The sequence below is a fragment of the Antechinus flavipes genome, chromosome 2 (assembly GCF_016432865.1).
Source record: "Antechinus flavipes isolate AdamAnt ecotype Samford, QLD, Australia chromosome 2, AdamAnt_v2, whole genome shotgun sequence".
NCBI classification, from domain to species: Eukaryota; Metazoa; Chordata; class Mammalia; order Dasyuromorphia; family Dasyuridae; genus Antechinus; species Antechinus flavipes.
This window is the reverse complement of record NC_067399.1, coordinates 572,158,535-572,178,578: the sequence shown is the minus strand read 5'-3', so window position 1 is coordinate 572,178,578 and position 20,044 is coordinate 572,158,535. Positions and strand designations below refer to the sequence as shown.

Sequence of the window (20,044 nt, the reverse complement as noted above, 5' to 3'; positions counted from 1 at the left end):
CTTGCACTAATTCTCTTGGCCTAGTTGTTGAAGCCATAAATTAATGCAACAAAAACTTGTGAAAGCTATTATAAGTTTTCTGTCCCACCTTACCATGTTCAATCTCATGTCCAAAATAAGCACCTTCCAGTGAATATGGAGAGTGTAAAAAAAGCCAACTAAATTTTGTATACTTGGAGGTGGACCAAGAAAACTTCATTCTCTTTGGGTTCCCTAAGATCAAACTGAATACATATAGAACTTGTCAGTTTGTTTTTCAATTTCTGTGAAAACAGCTAGAGGAAGAAGTTCTCAATTATTTTCTTCGAACAAATTGGTCTATCTCCTATGTTTGGCTCTGGGAACACTAAAAATATAGAGCAACACAAAAAATACAGAGATAACAATAGGTACTAATGAAATAAATTATCAATCATTCCATTCCTCTGGTGAAAAAATTTTAAAACAGTGGAGGAAAAAAAGGTGATTACTCAAGAGTTCCCCCCCCCCCAAAAAAAAAACTAAACATAGGAAATGTTTAGGGAAATCTATGAAGAAAAAAGCATATTAAATATTTTCAAATTCATTGAATTTAAATGCATTTTTTAGACAGTGTCCTCTGATGTTCAGAATTTTATCACTTATAATTCACAAGAGAGTCGTTAATAATTTCATTTTATTTGAATTTTCAGTCACCCGGCTAGTCATATAAATAAAGATAGGTAAGACATTTGTTCTTCCAAGGAGGGAAGTTGGTTATTGTGGTATTTGTCATTCCCTATATTAAAAAATCAGAATCAGAGACAAGAGTCAAAATCAACTGGCAGTGTGTCTGAGAAATGCTTAAACACAATGGGATTTGCTTTGCCTTTCTTTTTTCTTTTTTTCTTTTTTTTTTATTTAATCAAAGTTAAGACCGGTGGATAAACATAAATACAGCACAATTACTTCAGATCATTCTTCATATTTGTGTACATACAGACTGATGAACTTAATCCCAGTGAAACCTGCAGTCAGCAATGAAGTGCATACAGCCTTTCCTCCCCTCACTCAAAAAGAATTTTTAAAAACCACACAAACTTATAATCTCATTGGCACACACTCTCTCATTACAAATGATTCATACATAAATAGGTCGTGGGTGCAAAGAAGCTAATATGCTAACATATGTATAACCTTTGTTAATGAAAAACAGAAGCAGCCATAATGATTAAAATACATTCAGTTACTGATAACTAGTTGTGCCATAAGGGGCATTATCCAAAGAGAAATCGTGCTGCAGAGAAAAGCTATAGATACACACACAATGAGAAAATAAACTGCTGCAAGGTTAACGCATGCATGTTTAATACTGGAAAAGCACAGCCCTCCAATATTTCTCCATGTTTGTTATAAAAGCCCTCTGCACTCAACTAAAATTAAAATGATCTTAAAAGGATAATACTTGTAAAGTTTACTTAAGTCTTTTCAGCCACAGAAACTGCAATGGAAATAAATGTTCAGAGTCATTTTCAAAACAAAAACAAAAATCTATTCTTCTGATGACATGCATGATTAAAAGGTCTATGCAAGATACATTGCTCTACATTCCCAATGACTAGGAAAAAAAAGCTCAAGTCAATTTAGTTTGCAGATGGTCAAAAGGATTTTTGTATTCCAGCAGGAGTTCAAATCTTCTGGATTTTTTCCCCAACAACTACTGGATTTTCTTTTCTGATTTTCTCAGCAGCATCAGCTTTGTAATTGTAAGAGCAATTGTGTACATCTGAATAACGGTGCACACCACAGTAAACATTTCCACACCGGCATTCAAACCCTGAAAACAGAAACATCAGCCTATTAGAGGCACAGGATCTTAGCCAAAAGGAACTAAAACATCATCGCTGTGATGGCTGAATGAAAAGACTTAACAATAAGAACGTAATATCAACACTTCAACCATTCTGAAACATGAATAAAACTCAAGCCAAATCCCACAGTATGATCCCAAATGCTAAACCAATCAAAATAATGGGAACCATGACTCAATGAGTCAAATGATATTCTGAAAACTGAGAGCTCCCATCTTGGTTCTGATTGGTGTGATTCTCCATGTCTAAGTGGCATCACCTTATCCTGTGTGATCGATCCCATAGGTTTGCTGAAAGAATGAAATGACAATGTAAAATACCTCTCAAATTCAATGTCAGATGGATGCTCAAACAAGTATGAAAAACACTAGTATCTATACTACTGAAAGAAACCTAAGAAGTGAAATCCTAATGTTAAAGGATATCATGGGATTTAGAGGTAGAAGGAACTTCATACATTATATGACTATATCCTCTCATTTTTACAGATGAAGAAACTGAGATCCAGAGAGTGACTTGTCCAAGATCACACTGGGAGTTAGTAGCAGAGCCAGAATTCAAAACTAAGTCCTTTCCAAATCCAATGCTCTTTCTACTACATCACACTATTACATCCGTTTAAATTTCTTACCCTAAAAAAACCAAACCATTAAAAATACTGTAACAAACAAACATGTGACTGATGCTGCATTTCATCTCTTCTTGTTTCACTCTACCAAGCCTCTAGCAGAGGTGCTAAAGATTAGTGAAAGAAATGGCCAAAAGATTAGCAGCTATAAGAAAGGGGGGGGAAAAAAGGAACTGTGGATAATCCACAAATAAATATGTTCTTTACAACTATCCCTGATTTCTTCCCAGTGGCTATTATAAGCTGGCAATCTCACCACCTTTTCTTATGCTGTCAAAGATTCTGGAAGATGAACTGTAGGAATCAACTGGAAAATAAAATATAAAAAGTTCATCTCCAGAATCACCCTTCCTTTGTATGTCTAAGTGATAAATTTGAGAGTAATGTGTTTTAAAAGTGAGATTAATCATAACAGCCAAAATTGCATATATTTAATAGTAAGTATTTATATAAATAGATCTCCTACATGTGGTTCATTTTAGTATTCTTTGAAGAAAAATATTTCCAATTCAAAAAATAATTATTTGATAGACTATTAAAAGGGAAAAGGCTTTCAAGGGGACATTTGGGGCCATCTTATTCATGAACAATTCTACACGTCATTAAATAGGGGTTCAGTTATCATGACCTCTCCTGGAAATTGCTCCCTCTTAGGCAAAACTCCAAGGTACAAAAATCAATGCGAACTGAAGTCACTCGTAGGAAACCACACTTAGACGCCCATAATGTTAAGTATCCAGTTTAATCTTAGATAATGCATGTCCTTCTTTTCCTTACCAGTCAGTCCCACTTTCTTCCTGCACATGAAACAGCGATTCTTTTTTTGTTTTGGTTTGTCGAGTGACTTGTTTTGTTCTTCAGAGGGCTGCTGTGCAGTGTCCGATACTGAAGCTAACAAAAATAGGAATGCGATGATAAAATGATCATTTAACAAAATCTTGGTGTTACAGAATCAATGAATATTAAAGTTAGAAAAGGACATCAGGTACTATATACCTCTAAAGAAGTCATCTGAAGTGAAGACATCAGCTAAATAAATTAACTCGACCCATTCCCCAACAAACCACAACATACTCACATTATTAGATTTAACTTAAAAATAATAAAACCAAAAAAAGGGGAAAAAAATATCACACATACAAAAAGGGATTGTCTGAGTGTGGCCATTACAGAAATACTAAAAAAATTAAATCTCAATGACAAATTTTTAAAATGACAGTCTGATCTAGGCCAAAAAATTCAGGTCACATAATTTAAAAGGCTGGAAGAGAAAAACAGACAAAAGTTCTAAAATGAATAGAAATGGTTTAGGAGAAATAACTTTAAAAAAAATTACAGTTACAATAACAATCACAGCTATACAAAAATTGTGTGCCACCCATCCCCCTCACCCAACTTCAGTAGCTTTCTATCACTTACAGAACAAAGATTATTTCTGCAACTTGATTTAGTGAACATCTAAATCAAACTCTTTGCTCTTCTTGAAATGACATTTATTCCCATCATCATAGATTAATTCAACACATTCTCATGTATAGAATGTGTATTCTGTTATGGAATATTCTATGTTAATTTAATATCATGTTTACTTTTCATCCCTCTATCTTTAATTAAGCTATACTCTTTCAAAGTCTCAAGGTTAAGAGTTTTTATCTCTTTCATAAAGACTCCTATTTATTGCCTTAACTTTTAAGGAAAGTCACCTACTGAGTCCTATATTTTACTAACCTTTTATACCCTGCAAGTAACATTTAATAAATAGCTGAGGCATCTGACTTGGCTTCCTAATTAGTGTAAGGTCTTTAAAGGCAGGTATCTGATTTTATTCTCCCTCTCATTTATACCAAGCACTGGATGCCACATACAGATAATCAGTAAATATTAGCTATTAATGGTGATGATGATAATGATTACTTGGTTTTTAAAAGTTTTCTTGGTTAATTTTTTTTTTACTTGAACCAAGTATGACTGAGATCACAGAAACTTTAATTTGCAAAAAATGTGATACTGAGCACTTTTGTGAAATATAAAAAATAGATTCCTTTTGGAAAATTATGATTTAGCTATAATTACTTAAGGAAGAAAAAAAAAGACCCACAATTAGCAAAAACTTGTGTGAAAGTAATCAAATACAAAAACATCTGAGAAAATTCAATCTCATTTTTCTTGACAGAAATCATGTCTAACCTGTAGTTCGCTTTACAACAGTAGAAGTATGACATACAAACAGCCAGTATTATGTTTCAGGACAAAAACAGTTCTACTATAAAACTGAATATAAATTATCAACATCAAAACTGGTTAAGCTAGGGTAGAGGCACATTTCTTAAAAATATTTACATGAAACAAAAGGAAATTATTAATTTGTAATAAAACAAATCATCATACTTAAAAATTTCAGTAATAAGTTTTTACTATATTAGATAAAATGAGCATAAAATAAGAGACTGTAGTTTGGATACAAAAAAGAATGAACCTGAGATTCTAAAGGACAACAGATCTGTCACCAAGACTACATATAACGAGGAAGGATCAGTAAATAACATGTGATGTAATTTATTATTTCTGATTTATAGAATGACTATTTCTAGGTGAAAGTATAAAGCAGAGAGTTAATATAAATAATTGAAACAATTTTCCTAAAGAAGTTGTTTGCCTTAATTTGGGGGCTAAATAACTTGATTGAAAAAACCTGCAAGTTCACGTGACGCACCATGGCAAACATTTTATTGAAGTTGGGATAAAAATGAAACCTGATTAAACTGATAACTTTAAGTAACAAATATGAGTTCTCAAATCAGATTTACAAGTAATCTATTTGTCAATGGCAAGCCTATATAGATGTTAGTGGCCTGGTATATTATACTCCTTATACTCCACTTTTATTTATTTGGATGGGGAGGAGAAAGTAGGAGAGCAAAGAGATCTGAAATGGGTTTAAGGTTATGGTGAAAAAAAGTATGACATGTTCAGCAGCTTCCATTTTGGGGGAAGAGTTCAAATTTAGACTCTGTGAAACACTAGCAATTACAACTTTTTAAAAAGCACCAGGCAGGGAAAATAAGATTAACTATCCACATGGAGGATCATACTCCAGAGGAACAAAAGTCCTCTGCCCTGGGTCCTGTAAAAAAAAGAGCGCAATAAAAATAAAGCACACAAAATTATTAGCAGTTGTAAAGACAACTACTATTTGTGAACTCAGATAAGCCAAATTACTAAGTGGAATAGATCCAAACTACAGACATATCATTTTATCTTAATGTCTTAGGAGAGTAACCATTGGATTATGAATATAAAAATGTATATTTATATATTTTACAGTTTCTTCTCAATTCTGTAAAATAGGTAATAAAGGATGAAAAGCATAAAAAGTATATGTTGTACCTCTATTAATATACTTTGCCTGGACAAAGTAAATCCTAATAAAAATAAACAAGTTAACACACTGCATACTTCAACAATACTAGCATGTCTCATTGCAAAATATAATTAGATCTTTATGGATTTTGTGCCATTCTTATTAAAGCAACATTTTGATCACCTAATTCCTCTTTTCTTTCAAACAGCTAATTGGGAGGTAGCAAGATGAGGGACAGAGCGTAAGAAAAGGAAGAAACACATAGTAACAGTCACAAGAAATCTTTTTTTCTTTTAAGCTAAACATCCCCTATCCCCAATACCTTCAACTTACCTCTGTAGGAAATAATTTCGAATTCCCCTCACTAATCTTTTTCAGATGATAAATAGTCTGTTAATAATCTTCCTAAAATATGGCTCTTAAATTGACTGTTATTGTCAATTACATGACATATATAACAGAGATAACTTTCTCCTTCATATTGGATACTATACCTCTTTGATGCTACCTAAGATCACATTAGCTTATATGACAGTTACATTCTACTATTAGCATATGTCTAAGTTCATTAAAATTCCAACAAGAAGCATTCAATCCATGTCACTATCTTATTCAAATCGGCAAGAGCTCCATCTAATAGCCTGCTAAAATCAAGACGCACCATGCTAACAATATTATTCAATCTATGGATCTAACAAAAGGTCAGTCTAACACTGAAACAATATCTGTATTAAATTCTGGCATCTTCTTGAGCATCCAAACACCATGACATCTCCTACATTGTACTAGATTTATTCTTATTTTAATTCTTCCCATTTTTATCAACTCAGCTGCATTTCTCTTGAGGGCCCTACATCATCATCCATCATATCTCTCAGTATTACACAATGCCTGGCATATAGAAATACTCAACACATATTTACTGACATAAGATAAAAAAAAATTTCTAAGTTATAATAAAGATGTAGAAAATTAAGTTGTTTTCATTAAAAAGAGTACAGTACCCAAAAGCTTCCAAGCAAAATTTCCAATTCCAAAATGAAAATATTTCATTACTTATGATACCCCAAGAAATTACAATATCCCCTTTGTAGTTTCCATGAAAAAATTAAACCAGGAAACATATTTCAAGACCTGTTGTCAAAAAGGCAAAGTGTGGTATGATGAAAATAATACTGGATATGAGCTAAAGAATCTAGTTTCAAAACATGGCCCTGCTACTCCACCTAATATGGGGCAAGTCACTTCTCCTTTCTGGGCCTCAATTTCTTCTGTAAAATTACAGGAATGAATTACATGATTTCTGAGACCTTCTTTTCCAGTTTAAACCCTATCATTAACAGTAATTTCAATCAAGTGGTGTCAAAGCACTACTTATAAGCTGGCCAAAAAAAAAAAAAAGTGTCCATAAGATCCAACTATACCAGCTTTTTTCATAACATCAGAATAGCTTAAATTTAAAGTGTATTATTGGCTCTGTAAACATAAACTTTTAATACCACAAATTCTCGTGCCACCCTATCAGATATAGCTAACAATGTGACAATTACAAAATATGGCTTCAGTATTTTATGTGATCCTGAAAACAGCACATAAACAGTTAGATGACTCTTGCCTCTGAAAATGTCTGATTAAAGGGCCTAAGTAGAAAAGACCCTATACTCAGCAGTAGATGTACATTCTGGTCCTAGTTTATTCACTAGTAAGTTTACTGGTCTTTAATACATGGAAAGAGCACTGGAAATAGTGCTCTATTCTATTTTTATTTAATATTAAATTTAATATTAAACCCAACCTCTGATATCCTACATATTTATGACCCTGGTCAAGTCATTTCTCTTTAAGACTCAGTTTTCCTCTTCTATCAAATGGATAATACAGCTAATGAGTTCCCTTACACCTATATATCCACAATTCTATAAATCTGTTTGAGTGGAAAGGAATGTTAGCAATGGGCATATTATACCAAAGAAGAAATAGTAAAAGCAACAGAATCACTGACCACAATGTTACCTGGGCCCATAAAAATATAAAGTGTTAAAAAGCCCTGAATTCTTCACAACTTTTAACCATATTTATGTCAAGTTACTGAAAAGCTGGTTATGTTCAGCATAATATCAAAAAGCATTATTCATGCAGCAGACACTTTATGTCTGTTTAATGAATGAAATTTTCCAGATAACTGAAGTTTAACCTTATTATATTGAAACTCTTAAATACATTACATTTATGGCTTATTTATGTGTAATCTCTCATTTCTCAATGATACTAAATAAATTATTCATAATCATGCAATTTGAGATGGAAAAAGCCATGAAGACCCTTATTTTATAGATGAAAAAACTAAGTCTCTCTAAATTTAAATGAACTTGCCCATAGTCTTATAAAAAAATAAAGTAGCAGTGAATGTGAGATCAAAATGTTTTTCCATTAACATTCTGCCTTTTGTACCTGCTAATATTAATAAAGTGCTATTTCAAAGGCAAAGTGACTGCACAACGAAGGGAAAAAAAAAAGCTCCCTAATGATCATTTTTTTAAGTTGAAATACATAGAGCAAGCACCACACTCGTACATTTAGGAGATACCACAGTAGTGTGGTGTTAAGTATGATGGCTTAGAAATCAGAAGACCTGGGTTCTAATTCTAGCATTAATAACAGCATGATATTAAGCAGGAAACTTAACTTTTCTGTGCTTCCTTTTTCTTCATCAAAAAAATAGGACATACGAGACTTACATAAACTGATGCTGAGTGAAATGAGCAGAACCAGGAGATCATTATATACCTCAACAACGATACTGTTTGAGGATGTATTCTGATGGAAGTGGACTCTTCGATAAAGAGAGCCTTAATTGATCAAAGATGGACAGAAGCAGCTACACCCAGAGAAAGGACACTGGAAAATGAATATAAACTGCTTGCATTTTTGTTTTTCTTCCCGGGTTATTTATACCTTCTGAATTCAATTCTCCCTGTGCAACAAGAAAACTGTTCGGTTCTGCACACATATATTGTATCTAGGATATACTGCAACCCATTCAACATGTAAAGGACTCTTGCCATCTGGGGGAAGGGGTGGAGGGAGGGAGGGGAAAAATCGGAACAGAAGTGAATGCAAGGGATAATGCTGTAAAAAATTACCCTGTTCTATCAATAAAAAGTTATTAAAAAAATTAAAAAAAAAATAGGCCATAAATAGGGAAGAGAAATAAATCCCTACTCTTCTCTACTTCACATGTATGTTATATGAAAAAAAATTCATATGAAAAGCATATAAATACATTTTTATTACTTCCTTTTCAGTGTTCAATATCAAAGGATATTGATACAATGTTTTAAGAATTGTAAAGAACTTTGATTATATTATTTGATTTAATCAGGACACTAAAACCCCAAGATTTTAAATTTAAAATTTAAGATTAAATTTAAGGTCATTTCCAACCGTAAAATCCCTCTTTACAGGAGTATTAAATATTAAAATCCAGAATTGCAAGACTCTTTAAAAAAATTTATTTAATTCTCTTAATTTGCATCTATAAAGAGAGGTATGCAAGCTAGGATTCCACTACATTACATTTCCTTAATGCCTTAAGCATCATGATTACTTACATTTGCATAGTTACATTTTACAAAATATAAAGCAGTATAAGTACTTTTATTTTAAAGATGGGATAACTAGGTCTCAGGGGTTGTTTCTGATGGTCCAAGGCATAGTTTTTCTGTATTAATATAGCTACCTTATTTTTTTTTTTTGTAAGTTAATACCACTCCCTCCACTCCTACCCAAAACTAGTTTCTATTTCTCCTGGAAAAGGGTCTATGAGAGTAAGAAATGAGATGCTTCAAGAATTTACAACTCACATACAAAAACTTTAGGCCAAAGTAATTGGAATGGCAACTGAGGGACATTTAAAGTAATACAGAATTGTCTTCCCCATTTATCGTATAATCATATTTATAGGCACACAATATCATGTTACAAGCTACCATTATCAAATACTTCACATGTATTAAGCCAGCATTAATTGCCTATATAGATACCTCAATCTCTCTTCTTAAGGTCTCAATCATTTATCTCTTTTGCAATTTGAAATGTCTTACAAAATTGTGTTTATTCAAGTGTTCACTGACACTTGAACTCTAACACATCGAAAACTCAGTCATTTTCTTCCTTAAATTGTCATTCCTACTTAATTGCTAAAGTAGACCAGTTTTTAGGAAATTAATACGTGTTTTTGAAGAAGTCACCAGAATTTCCTAGATTAACATAACTATCAATTTCCTTTTCTTTCTAAAAGCCCCATTTTGTTGCCTATTCCAGTTTATTCTTATAAAAGGTTAAAGACAGAAAGAACCCTTAGAGATCATCTAATTGTTTTACAGATATGGAATCTAAGGGAAAAAGCGAATTGTTACTGAACTATATCAAACATTTCTTCTGAAAATTCAGCTAAATTTTGTTAAATCTTAGTCAATTTTATTGAGTTCCTCTACTACCCTAAGATTCCAGGATCACCTCTGTAACCTAGGTTTCAAATGTTTCTGTCTAATTATTAAAACTGCCACACTGGGCAGAACTGTTTTAGTTCTCCTCTTTGGTTTCCAAGCCTCTATCTCCCCAAGTAAATATATTCTTTATTAATGGAAAAATATCCTCTGATCTGAATCGCTTTACCACCATGCCTTCTACTTCTAATCATTCTATAAAGATGAAAATACCATGGGGTCAGGAAATACAAAGATAGAAGAACCAAAAGCTGAAGGTTGAAGGAAACCACTTACAGAAAGAAATAAAACTAATTTTTAGTGATTCCTTTCTATATATTTTAAAGCAAATGTATTTTACATATTTTTTTATTTAGAAATGTCAGATGTGCAGAGAACACAAGATTCTAAAAATTAATCAGACATCAGAATATCCCCTTAACATTGAACTCCTCCTATTTATTTCATTCTTCATTAAATCTTGCCCACTATGCTTTCTGTAAAACTTTCCTACTTTGCCAATGCCAGTCTTGTGACCAAATTAGTTTCCTGATGCCAAGTAATGTTATCTTTTCTCCTCATCACGGACTCTGTTTTAGCACAAAGCTCCTTGTAGTTTTCTGTATGTCTGTCTATTTCTGTCACTCTGCAACCTTTCTTACTGCATATTCTTGGTAAAAAAAAAAAAATATATATATATATATATATATATATATATATATATATATATATATATATATATATATTTGTGTTATACTACTGAAAAACTAAGTGGCATGAAGACTCCTTTGCTTTGATTTACCCTTCTCCAACTACCACCATCAGCATAAAATTAATTTTGTTTTGTCTTTGTATAACTTTTGCAAGCATGTGTGCTATCTCTTATGGCTAAGAACATAAAGACCCTGTGGGCAGGGACTATACCTACTATATAATAGCTACACTAATAGACATATAATATATTTAATATTTATGATAATGCATTACTTTAAGTATGAAATACCCTAAATTATTTTGCATCTTTGCAGCACCTATTACAGTGCTCTATGCAAAATAAGCTCTGAAATATTACTAAATTAAGCTTTTCCAAGGAGTCTAACACAATAATCCCATAATAGCATAATTTTTTCGTGATGGTATAAAAACTTATGGCCAAATGACTTCTTTGATCACACTAATAATTAAGACTATGAGAAATGCAGAAAAAAGCATGCAATTTTACAAATGGCATATATTCCTATTAAATGCCATTCTGTGGTCACTTAAGGAAGGGAAAAGCAAAGAAAGGAAGAAAACAGGACATCAGGCCAAGGTGGAAGTCTGAACGCTGGCTTTCCCCTTCCTTTCAATCTTTAGTCTCAAAGAAGCAGCACAGCAACAGCAAAGTGGCATCAGTAGAAGCTGAACTTCATCTGACTGCAAACAAGCAGCCGGCATGGACCATGTCTATTAGAGAATCACATGTTAAACACCATTGAATTAGGGAAATTAAATGCTACTGTGAAAACATAAATTCTTATTTTTCACTAAAAATCATTTATTAATTAGACATGGGGAATGGGAGTGGGGTGGGAGAGGACAGGGAAGAATTTGAACAAAGACCATACTAATTTAATCTAAAGGGATGGGTGAAGTTAAAAGTACATTAAAAATCATTGTTAACAAATTCTAGATAAATTCAAACAAACTTTTAAAAACAGTTTTATCAATATCTGTTTGAATGTCTGTTTAGGAATCTGAACAATAAAATCAAGTCTTTTTTTTTTTTTAAACAACTATGATTAGAAGCCGTTACCAACCAGTATGCAATGTTAAATACTGAAATCTCTCATGAGGTCAAGAGTATAACTAACCTCGAGCAGAATCCCCATATAGTTAATTAACCATTTTTGTAAAAATTACTTCACTAATTTCATATTTTAGTAATATTATCACTTAAGTTCAACAGTTTTCACTGCAAATTGTTCTCTCCTTTGGCATTAAATGTCAGAAGGCTGTGTGTGTGTGTGTGTGTGTGTGTATGTGTGTGTGTGTGTGTGTGTGTGTGTATGTGATGTAAATAAAATGTCTAGGCTTATCTTGAGGTGTCTCTGGATATGAACAGAAGAAATTAAAGTATCAGTGAAATGTGATGAAGCATGGAAATGATAATTATTAAACAAGGCTATTTACACAACACTATTGTTAGGGCACTTAAAAGAAAGGAACAAATATATAGCTTATAAGAAAGTTCCTTCTGAGGAAGAGTTCAATTTGTTAAAGGATATTTTCTCATTTTCCTGTTGGTTAGGACTCTAATTGTAGATGTAATTTAGCCCACCTCTTTCCCATCAACAGAGGAAAAAGTAAAAATGAACACAAATCTCCTCCACTATTAAATACTATCTCCTCAGATCACAGGGTTAGTGAACTAGCTAAAGAGAAAGACAACAAATTTCCCCAATGGTGTTTTTCTAATAACCAAATACTTATAGTCAGGGTGAACAATCCCCAATTACACTGAATATAGGAAAGAGGAAGCCACCTATGAGGTATAGTAGCCCAAATCTAATAATTCACTTCAGAACCTCATCCCCTTCTTATTTATATGATACTCTGAATTCCTATTCTAGGGTACATAAAATTAGTGCTACATAGTCAGTGGAAAAGATCAGTTGACAATATATTCCTCTATTTTATCAGTTCTATTATGTATAGAATAAAAGAAAATTAAAACAGGCTAGTTCACATATCTTTTTTTCTTTCCTTTAAATTATACACTTCTTTTGACTAGGTATACAAAAATTTATAGCCTATACTATTCCCTTTATAACCTTGGCAATCTTTCATTCTCTCTCTTAAAAGTGCATTTTTCTAAGCCACCAAATAGACCCATTTACTGCTAATTTTCATGCACTTTTCTCTGGCCTCAATCTCCTAAACAACTCTGTTGCGTAACATATTGTGAAAGCATTTCTACTCTTCTCACTTCTAAAATATTAAACTATTCTTGCTTTTAGTTTATGTTATGTCTGTTCTTATTTAAGCTTCTCAAATGTAGGACTTTTCTCCGAATGTCTAAATAGATAGGGACAGGCTATACCTAAAGTCATCAATAACTTCGGAATCTTGTCACTTTACTTCATCCAATTTTCTCATTTTTAAAATGACAGAATTGGATATTATTTCTAAGATCACAAATTCTATTATTCCCATTTTCTTTGCTAGTTCCCTTTTAATCTGTTTAGCTATAGGGAAGTCCCCAAAGTTTAGTTTTTTTATATCCAAACCATCATTGGAGTACTTGTACTTTTTTCTTTTTGCCTTAAACTGCCATCTCTTTCAAATCTACATACCTACATAAACTCTTCAAATCCTGATCTGTCACTCTCAATTTTTATCTCCAACTATAAATTAAAATTTCCTATTTGGATGCCAAGTAGGAAAAGTCCCCAAATTTAAAACCAAAGTCATCATCCTTCTAAAACAAGATCCCTCTCCCTATCTATCAATGGTATCATTACTTTGAAATCATCTTTCCCTCATATTATGTTCATCTTTTATACTCCATAAATATGGTCTAGTAATTATTCTTTAAGATGTCTCTACATTCCTCTCCATTTCCAGTCTTAGTTTAACTGGCTTACTGCAATAGCCTCCTATATAGTCACTATGACTCCTTCCACTAAATTTATTCTCCAAATTGATCATGAACAAATCTTCATAAAATAGAACTTTTATTAAATCATGAATAATATAAAGAATGTACTGAATGTGCAAAATTCTAACCACAGAATTAATGATACTGAATATCACTAATGGGAAAAGGAAATTATAGCTACCAAATATACTTTACTCCCTAAAAAGAATCCTAAACTCTGAAGAAATGAGATGGCAGGGACAGCTGGCTTCAAGGATAATTGAATGAAGCTTCAAGACTAATGATTTGATCAAACCCCTGGCCAACAGAAACTAAACCAAAGTCTTCATTATAAGTTATAAAGTAAGCAAATGCCAGTTGGTCAATTTTTGTTCAGCTTTAAATTTCCTTTCTCTATAGTAAATAAATACTTTATATAATACTGTACCATTTGAGGCACTCTTAAGTAGGAAAGCTTTTTTTCAATCTTGTATAATCAGTTTATCACATTCATTTAGTGATACAATATACACAGGGGCTCTGGGAAGGCATTAAATACAAAAGGACATGAAGAAGGGACATGTCTGTTTACCTGCTCAATCACTTACTCACCTTGTAGATCGTCTGTTTCAGGTACTGCTTTGTCCACAGATGTACTTTCCACTTGGGTAGATGCTACAGAGTCTGATAAAAGTGACTGATTTGATACAGGGCTAAAAGAAAGGACAAATTTTCAGGTTAAAAAAAGTGGGCAATAATCCAGCTAATTGCAATAGATTATTATAATATTTGGATTTAACAAAAGTTAATTTTTAGGAAATCTAAATAATACTAGAAAATCAGTAATATTTTTGAAAAGTGCCTCAGAAAAATTTCATCAACAAAGGTCAAATGACCCATTAAGCAATTACTTCCATCAGAAGGTAGATTAAGCATATCTTTACCATGCTTCAGATACCACATGAAGGTGATATGAATGGCAGGATAAAAACACTAAATATATTTATGATTTATATTAACACCTTTACCTTACAAAATGATCAACCATAACATCATACAATATAAAAAGTCAGAAATTATAAAGTAGCATAGTGGATACTATTAGATTTATAAGTAAGGAGGACCTGAATTCAAATTTTGCCTCAGACATGTACTAACTGTGATTCTAGGCAAGTCACTTAACCTCTATGTGCCTCAGTTCCTCATCTGGAAAATGAAAAGAATTTGAATTGATGTCCTCTACAGTTTCTTGCACCTTTAAATAATTTATGATATTATAAAGCTAGGATCAGAAAACTAGTTTTGATATGATATACCAAATGTGGAGTAAGAATATAATGCAATTAAATTTAAATCTCTAAACCAATGAAAAATCACAAGTTACAAAATATATTAATGTAACCAAGAATGAAGACTTGTTAAATTTATTTAATCTTTACTCAATGCATAGTACTAAGTTTTAGAATAATATGAAACAGATTTACATTTTTTAGAAACAATTTTGTTCCTAAATAAACAATTTGTTAATACTGGAAAAGATGCCCAAAGAGATACTAAAGAAGGGAAAGGGACCTGTATGTGCCAAAATGTTTGTGGCAGCCCTGTTTGTAGTGGCTAGAAGCTGGAAAATGAATGGATGCCCATCAATTGGAGAATGATTGAGTAAATTGTGATATATGAACCTTATGGAATATTACTGTTCTGTAAGGAATGACCAGCAGGATGAATACAGAGAGGACTGGCGAGACTTACATGAACTGATGCTGAGTGAAATGAGCAGAACCAGGAGATCATTATATACCTCAACAACGATACTGTATGAGGATATATTCTGATGGAAGTGGATGTCTTCAATAAAGAGAGCTAATTCAGTTTCAATTGATGGACAGAAGCAGCTACACCCAAAGAAAAAACACTGAGAAATGAATGTAAACTGCTTGCATTTTTGTTTTTCTTCCTAGGTTATTTATACTTTCTGATTCCAATTCTCCCTGTGCAACAAGAGAACTGTTCGGTTCTGCACACATATATTTTATCTAGGATATACTGTAACCTATTTAACATGTGTAGGACTGTTTGCCATCTAGGGGAGGGAGTGGAGGGAGGGAGGAGAAAAAATCTAAATAGAAGTGAGTGCAAGGGATAATGCTGTAAAAAAATTACCCTGGCATGGGTTCTGTCAATAAAAGTTATTTAAAAAAAAAAAAAACATCAAAACACTGGAAAAGATGTTGGATTTGGATTCAAGGGAACAAAATGATCATCAGTCACATTTGTAACCTTTAAAAAGTAAGTAATTTGATCCACTAGGCTATCTCAGTGTCCTCATCTGTAAATTCAGAGAGTTGAACTACATGGCTTCTGAGGTATTTTTTCACTGTAGACTTATGAACCTATGAAAACTTATGACTTGGGCAACAAATCACTGAACAAATAATTAAGCATTAGTCGAATAAATACTATGTACACTCCATTCAACTCCCAGGTAGAAAGAAAGCAAATCAACAAATCTTACTATAAACACAAATTTGGGATAAAGAAAACACAAAAGAACTTTATCAACAAATTAATGCGTGAAAATTTGACTAGCTATACTTGAATAGTACTACAAAAAATATCCAAGGAATAAGGAAGATGCTAGGGGGAAAAAGACTTATTTTTATGTAAAATTAGGACAACAGAAGTTACAATTTTCTGGAGAAAAAAACAACCAGAATGAAACTCCCTTTTTCATGTAAAAATCATTTTCATACACAATTCTTCAGGAAGAAGATGGGTCAAATATAGGTACTATATGGTTTATTTTTATTTATCCTTTTTAATCAAGACCTGAAGAGACCTTACCTTGGCTGCATAGATGGGGAAGACGTGGAGTCTAATGTTGATTGAGCTTCTGGGACATTGCCATCTGTGCACTGAACTGGTAAAGATTCAGACAGACTACTGACAGAAGTTGCTGTAAGAACACCATATATTCACATTAAAGTTTAAGTATCATGGTAAATCCAAGAGTTCATCTAAAAAATCAAGGTTAGTTTTCCATTAAATATTGTTTTATTACCAAATTTATAACATGTACATATTCCCTCAACAGATCTCCACTGAACTATTGTGAAGTAACAAATTTAAAGCTAAAATGATAAACTAGGAAGAAAACCTGCCAATTTTATTATTATCCACAAACATTTCCCTAATGTAAGTTCACATATCTGTATATATAAGTATATATATATATACCTTAAAAAGTGATCTACTGTCGTCTGAAACTTGGTAAGTTTTCATTATCAGTCCAATAAGTTCTATTTCCAGGTGTTTCATAAATGTTATAACTTTGGATTTTCATCAATTTTTCCTCTAATGAACTTACATATTATTCCACTCTAAGATCTTCTAATCATCAGTTTTCATATATATAACAAATAGAAGAATTAAGACAAGAAAAAAATGCCTATTTGTTTTAATATAATGTTGCTGTTTTTCAGGCACATGGAGTTTTCATGGCAAAGACACCAGAGTAGTTTCACATATCATTCTCCAATAGCTTTAAGCAAACAGATTAAATGACTTGCCCAAGGTCATATTGCTATTGAGTCCATGAAGCCAAATTTGAACTCAAGACTCTTTGACTCCAGGTCCAGTGTTATAGTGAAGGAAGCATTTAGCTGCCTGCAAGGCAGAGGTTAAGTGACTTACTTTTAATGAAATCCTGTGTGTATGAGTGTGCATGCGCACATGCATATGTGTATGCATATATATGTAGATATGTCTGTCCAAATGTAAGCATACACATACACATTCACGTGTTAATGATAAGCTTTAGATACAAATGCAAAAAATATCCCACAGATATTTCTTATAATAACTAAAAATCATTTAAGACTAATTTCTGTTTCTGTCCTAAGAACATTTTTAGAAATATCAATGTGAAAACAAAAAATGTTCTATCATCCATGGTGAAAAAAAATACATTTAATCTTAATTTAATGTAATTCTATAACAAGCCCTTGTTTATTCACTTAAGAGTCTCTCAGATGATCGAAGCTTTTTTAAAGAAAATTTATTTGATAATAACTTAAAGAAAAACAGGAATATTAACTAAGATGGTTGTAAATTTTGATTTAGAAGATGAAATAAAACATTTAAGTATTTTAGATGCTGGTAAAAAGATAATTCACACTCTTCAAAAAAAGGCAAATAATTTTTAAGACTTTTTACCAGCTACTCATAATTTTAAACCTTGGCTTTGTTCCTTTTCCTAACATATGCCCTTTCTATACTTAAATAAAACAACTCCAATGAACTGAAAATAAACCCATTCCCCGATGGAAAACTTTCTACTCCTTCATGCCCATGGCCACTTTGCAGATTAAATATTACTTTCAAAAATCTGCATAAAAATCTGCAATGAATCGTTAAAATTTATCAAGTACCTACACAAGTGCATCAAAGACTCTAGTTTAAAACAAAAACTACTTACCAGGTGGGCTAATTCTACCATTACTACTATTCTGTCTTTGAAGATGTTCTTTATAGCATACTGAACACATGCCATTTGTACGAGGGTTTCCATAAAATCCACAGCCAGTGGAACAAAGCATAGGCACTTGGCTATGGTTAGTTTCTTGAGCCATGTTCCTCTTCTGTGCACCTGAAAATTATAATAACAACAACCAGAGATAATACTTTAAGTGTTCTCCAAATTAGTTTTGTATCATAAAAAATAAATCATACTTCTCTAAAAGTGTATTAGTTAGATCACATGCTGGCAATCTTTTCCCAAACATTATAAAAATTCATACTCCCTCATGTTCCAAGCATGGAGTTAGAGGAGAACTACAGTGGCTCTGAAATTAACATATCTTGGAAATGTTTGTCCTTAATCTTTAGAGTTATGGGAAGCTTGGAACAGTTCTGTTTGTACTTCCTAAACTGGGCTTGAAATAATAAAATATACAGATTCATGTGTGATACCTAAAATACAGGAGCAAAAACTAAATGCTGAGAAAGGAGAGCACAGTTGATTTAAAAAAAAAGAAAATGAAGCTTTCTAAACAGATAGCAGATTTTTCCAGCCAAATGATGCTAAAGTAGCAGAATGATGTCTTTTAGGTGAAGATTATTAATGGTAGGGGGTGGAGGTGGGGAAAAAAAAGATCTCTGTTGTAATTTTTCTTCCATAAAACAAATGACTAACATGTCTCTAATTTATGACCAAAAATATTATAAAATTTCCCCCTTGTTTGCAAAATTTTGTATATGCATGATTATAAGTAAGAGATAAGTTTGTGTAAAAGTAAAAACTAAGATATGATGAAGAAAAGTTAATTTTGAAAACTATAGCCCTTAGGAAGAGTTATAAGATAATGGTTCCTAATTCTTGTTAGGATCCAACATGTCACAGAAGTTCTACATCACCTAAGTGTCATGAAGGAAGAAATTATATGTTCCCCTAAAATCTTGAGTCATTGACTTTCAATAATCCTAAAACTGTAGATAGCCCAAATAACCTAGAGGACCTGTATAATGAACCTAGGACTCAGGCAAGCAGAGACAAGCTTTATATCAGAAGAGACACCCTAAAAGATAATGCAGAATGTTGGAGGGGATGTGGGAAAACAGGGACACTAATACATTGTTGGTGGAATTGTGAATATATGCAACCATTCTTAAGAGCAATTTGGAACTATGCTCAAAAAGTTATCAAACTGTGCATACAACCCAAAGAGATACTAAAGAAGGGAAAGGGACCTGTATGTGCACGAATGTTTGTGGCAGCCCTGTCTGTAGTGGCCAGAAACTGAAAACTGAGTGGATGACCATCAATTGGAGAATGGCTGAATAAATTGTGGTATATGAATATTATGGAATATTATTGTTCAGTAAGAAATGACCAACAGGATGATTTCAGAAAGGCCTGGAGAGATTTACACGAACTGATGCTTCGAGTGAAAGGAGCAGGGCGCCAGGAGATCCATTATATACTTCAATAACAATACTATATGATGACCAATTCTGATGGACCTGGCCATCCTCAACAATGACATGAACCAAATCAGTTCCAATGGAGCAGTAATGAACTGAACCAGCTATGCCCAACGAAAGAACTCTGGGAGATGACTA

The 20,044-nt window shown here is 32.6% G+C and overlaps 1 protein-coding gene across 5 annotated transcripts in view; it reads right to left on the bottom strand.

Moving 5' to 3' along the window:
- Positions 1-638: 638 nt before the first annotated feature.
- The window catches only part of ZFAND6 (zinc finger AN1-type containing 6), a 90,371-nt gene continuing 70,965 nt past the window's right edge, over positions 639-20,044 (bottom strand). For all 5 annotated transcript variants that reach the window (XM_051981149.1, XM_051981151.1, XM_051981153.1 and 2 more), the window contains 5 exons: positions 18,402-18,572; positions 16,769-16,880; positions 14,537-14,637; positions 3,235-3,348; positions 639-1,795 (listed from right to left, as the gene is read on the bottom strand). In XM_051981149.1, the coding sequence (XP_051837109.1) occupies positions 1,647-1,795; positions 3,235-3,348; positions 14,537-14,637; positions 16,769-16,880; positions 18,402-18,555 (630 nt within the window). In that variant the 5' untranslated portion in view covers positions 18,556-18,572 and the 3' untranslated portion in view covers positions 639-1,646. The remainder of the gene's footprint in view (positions 1,796-3,234; positions 3,349-14,536; positions 14,638-16,768; positions 16,881-18,401; positions 18,573-20,044) is intronic.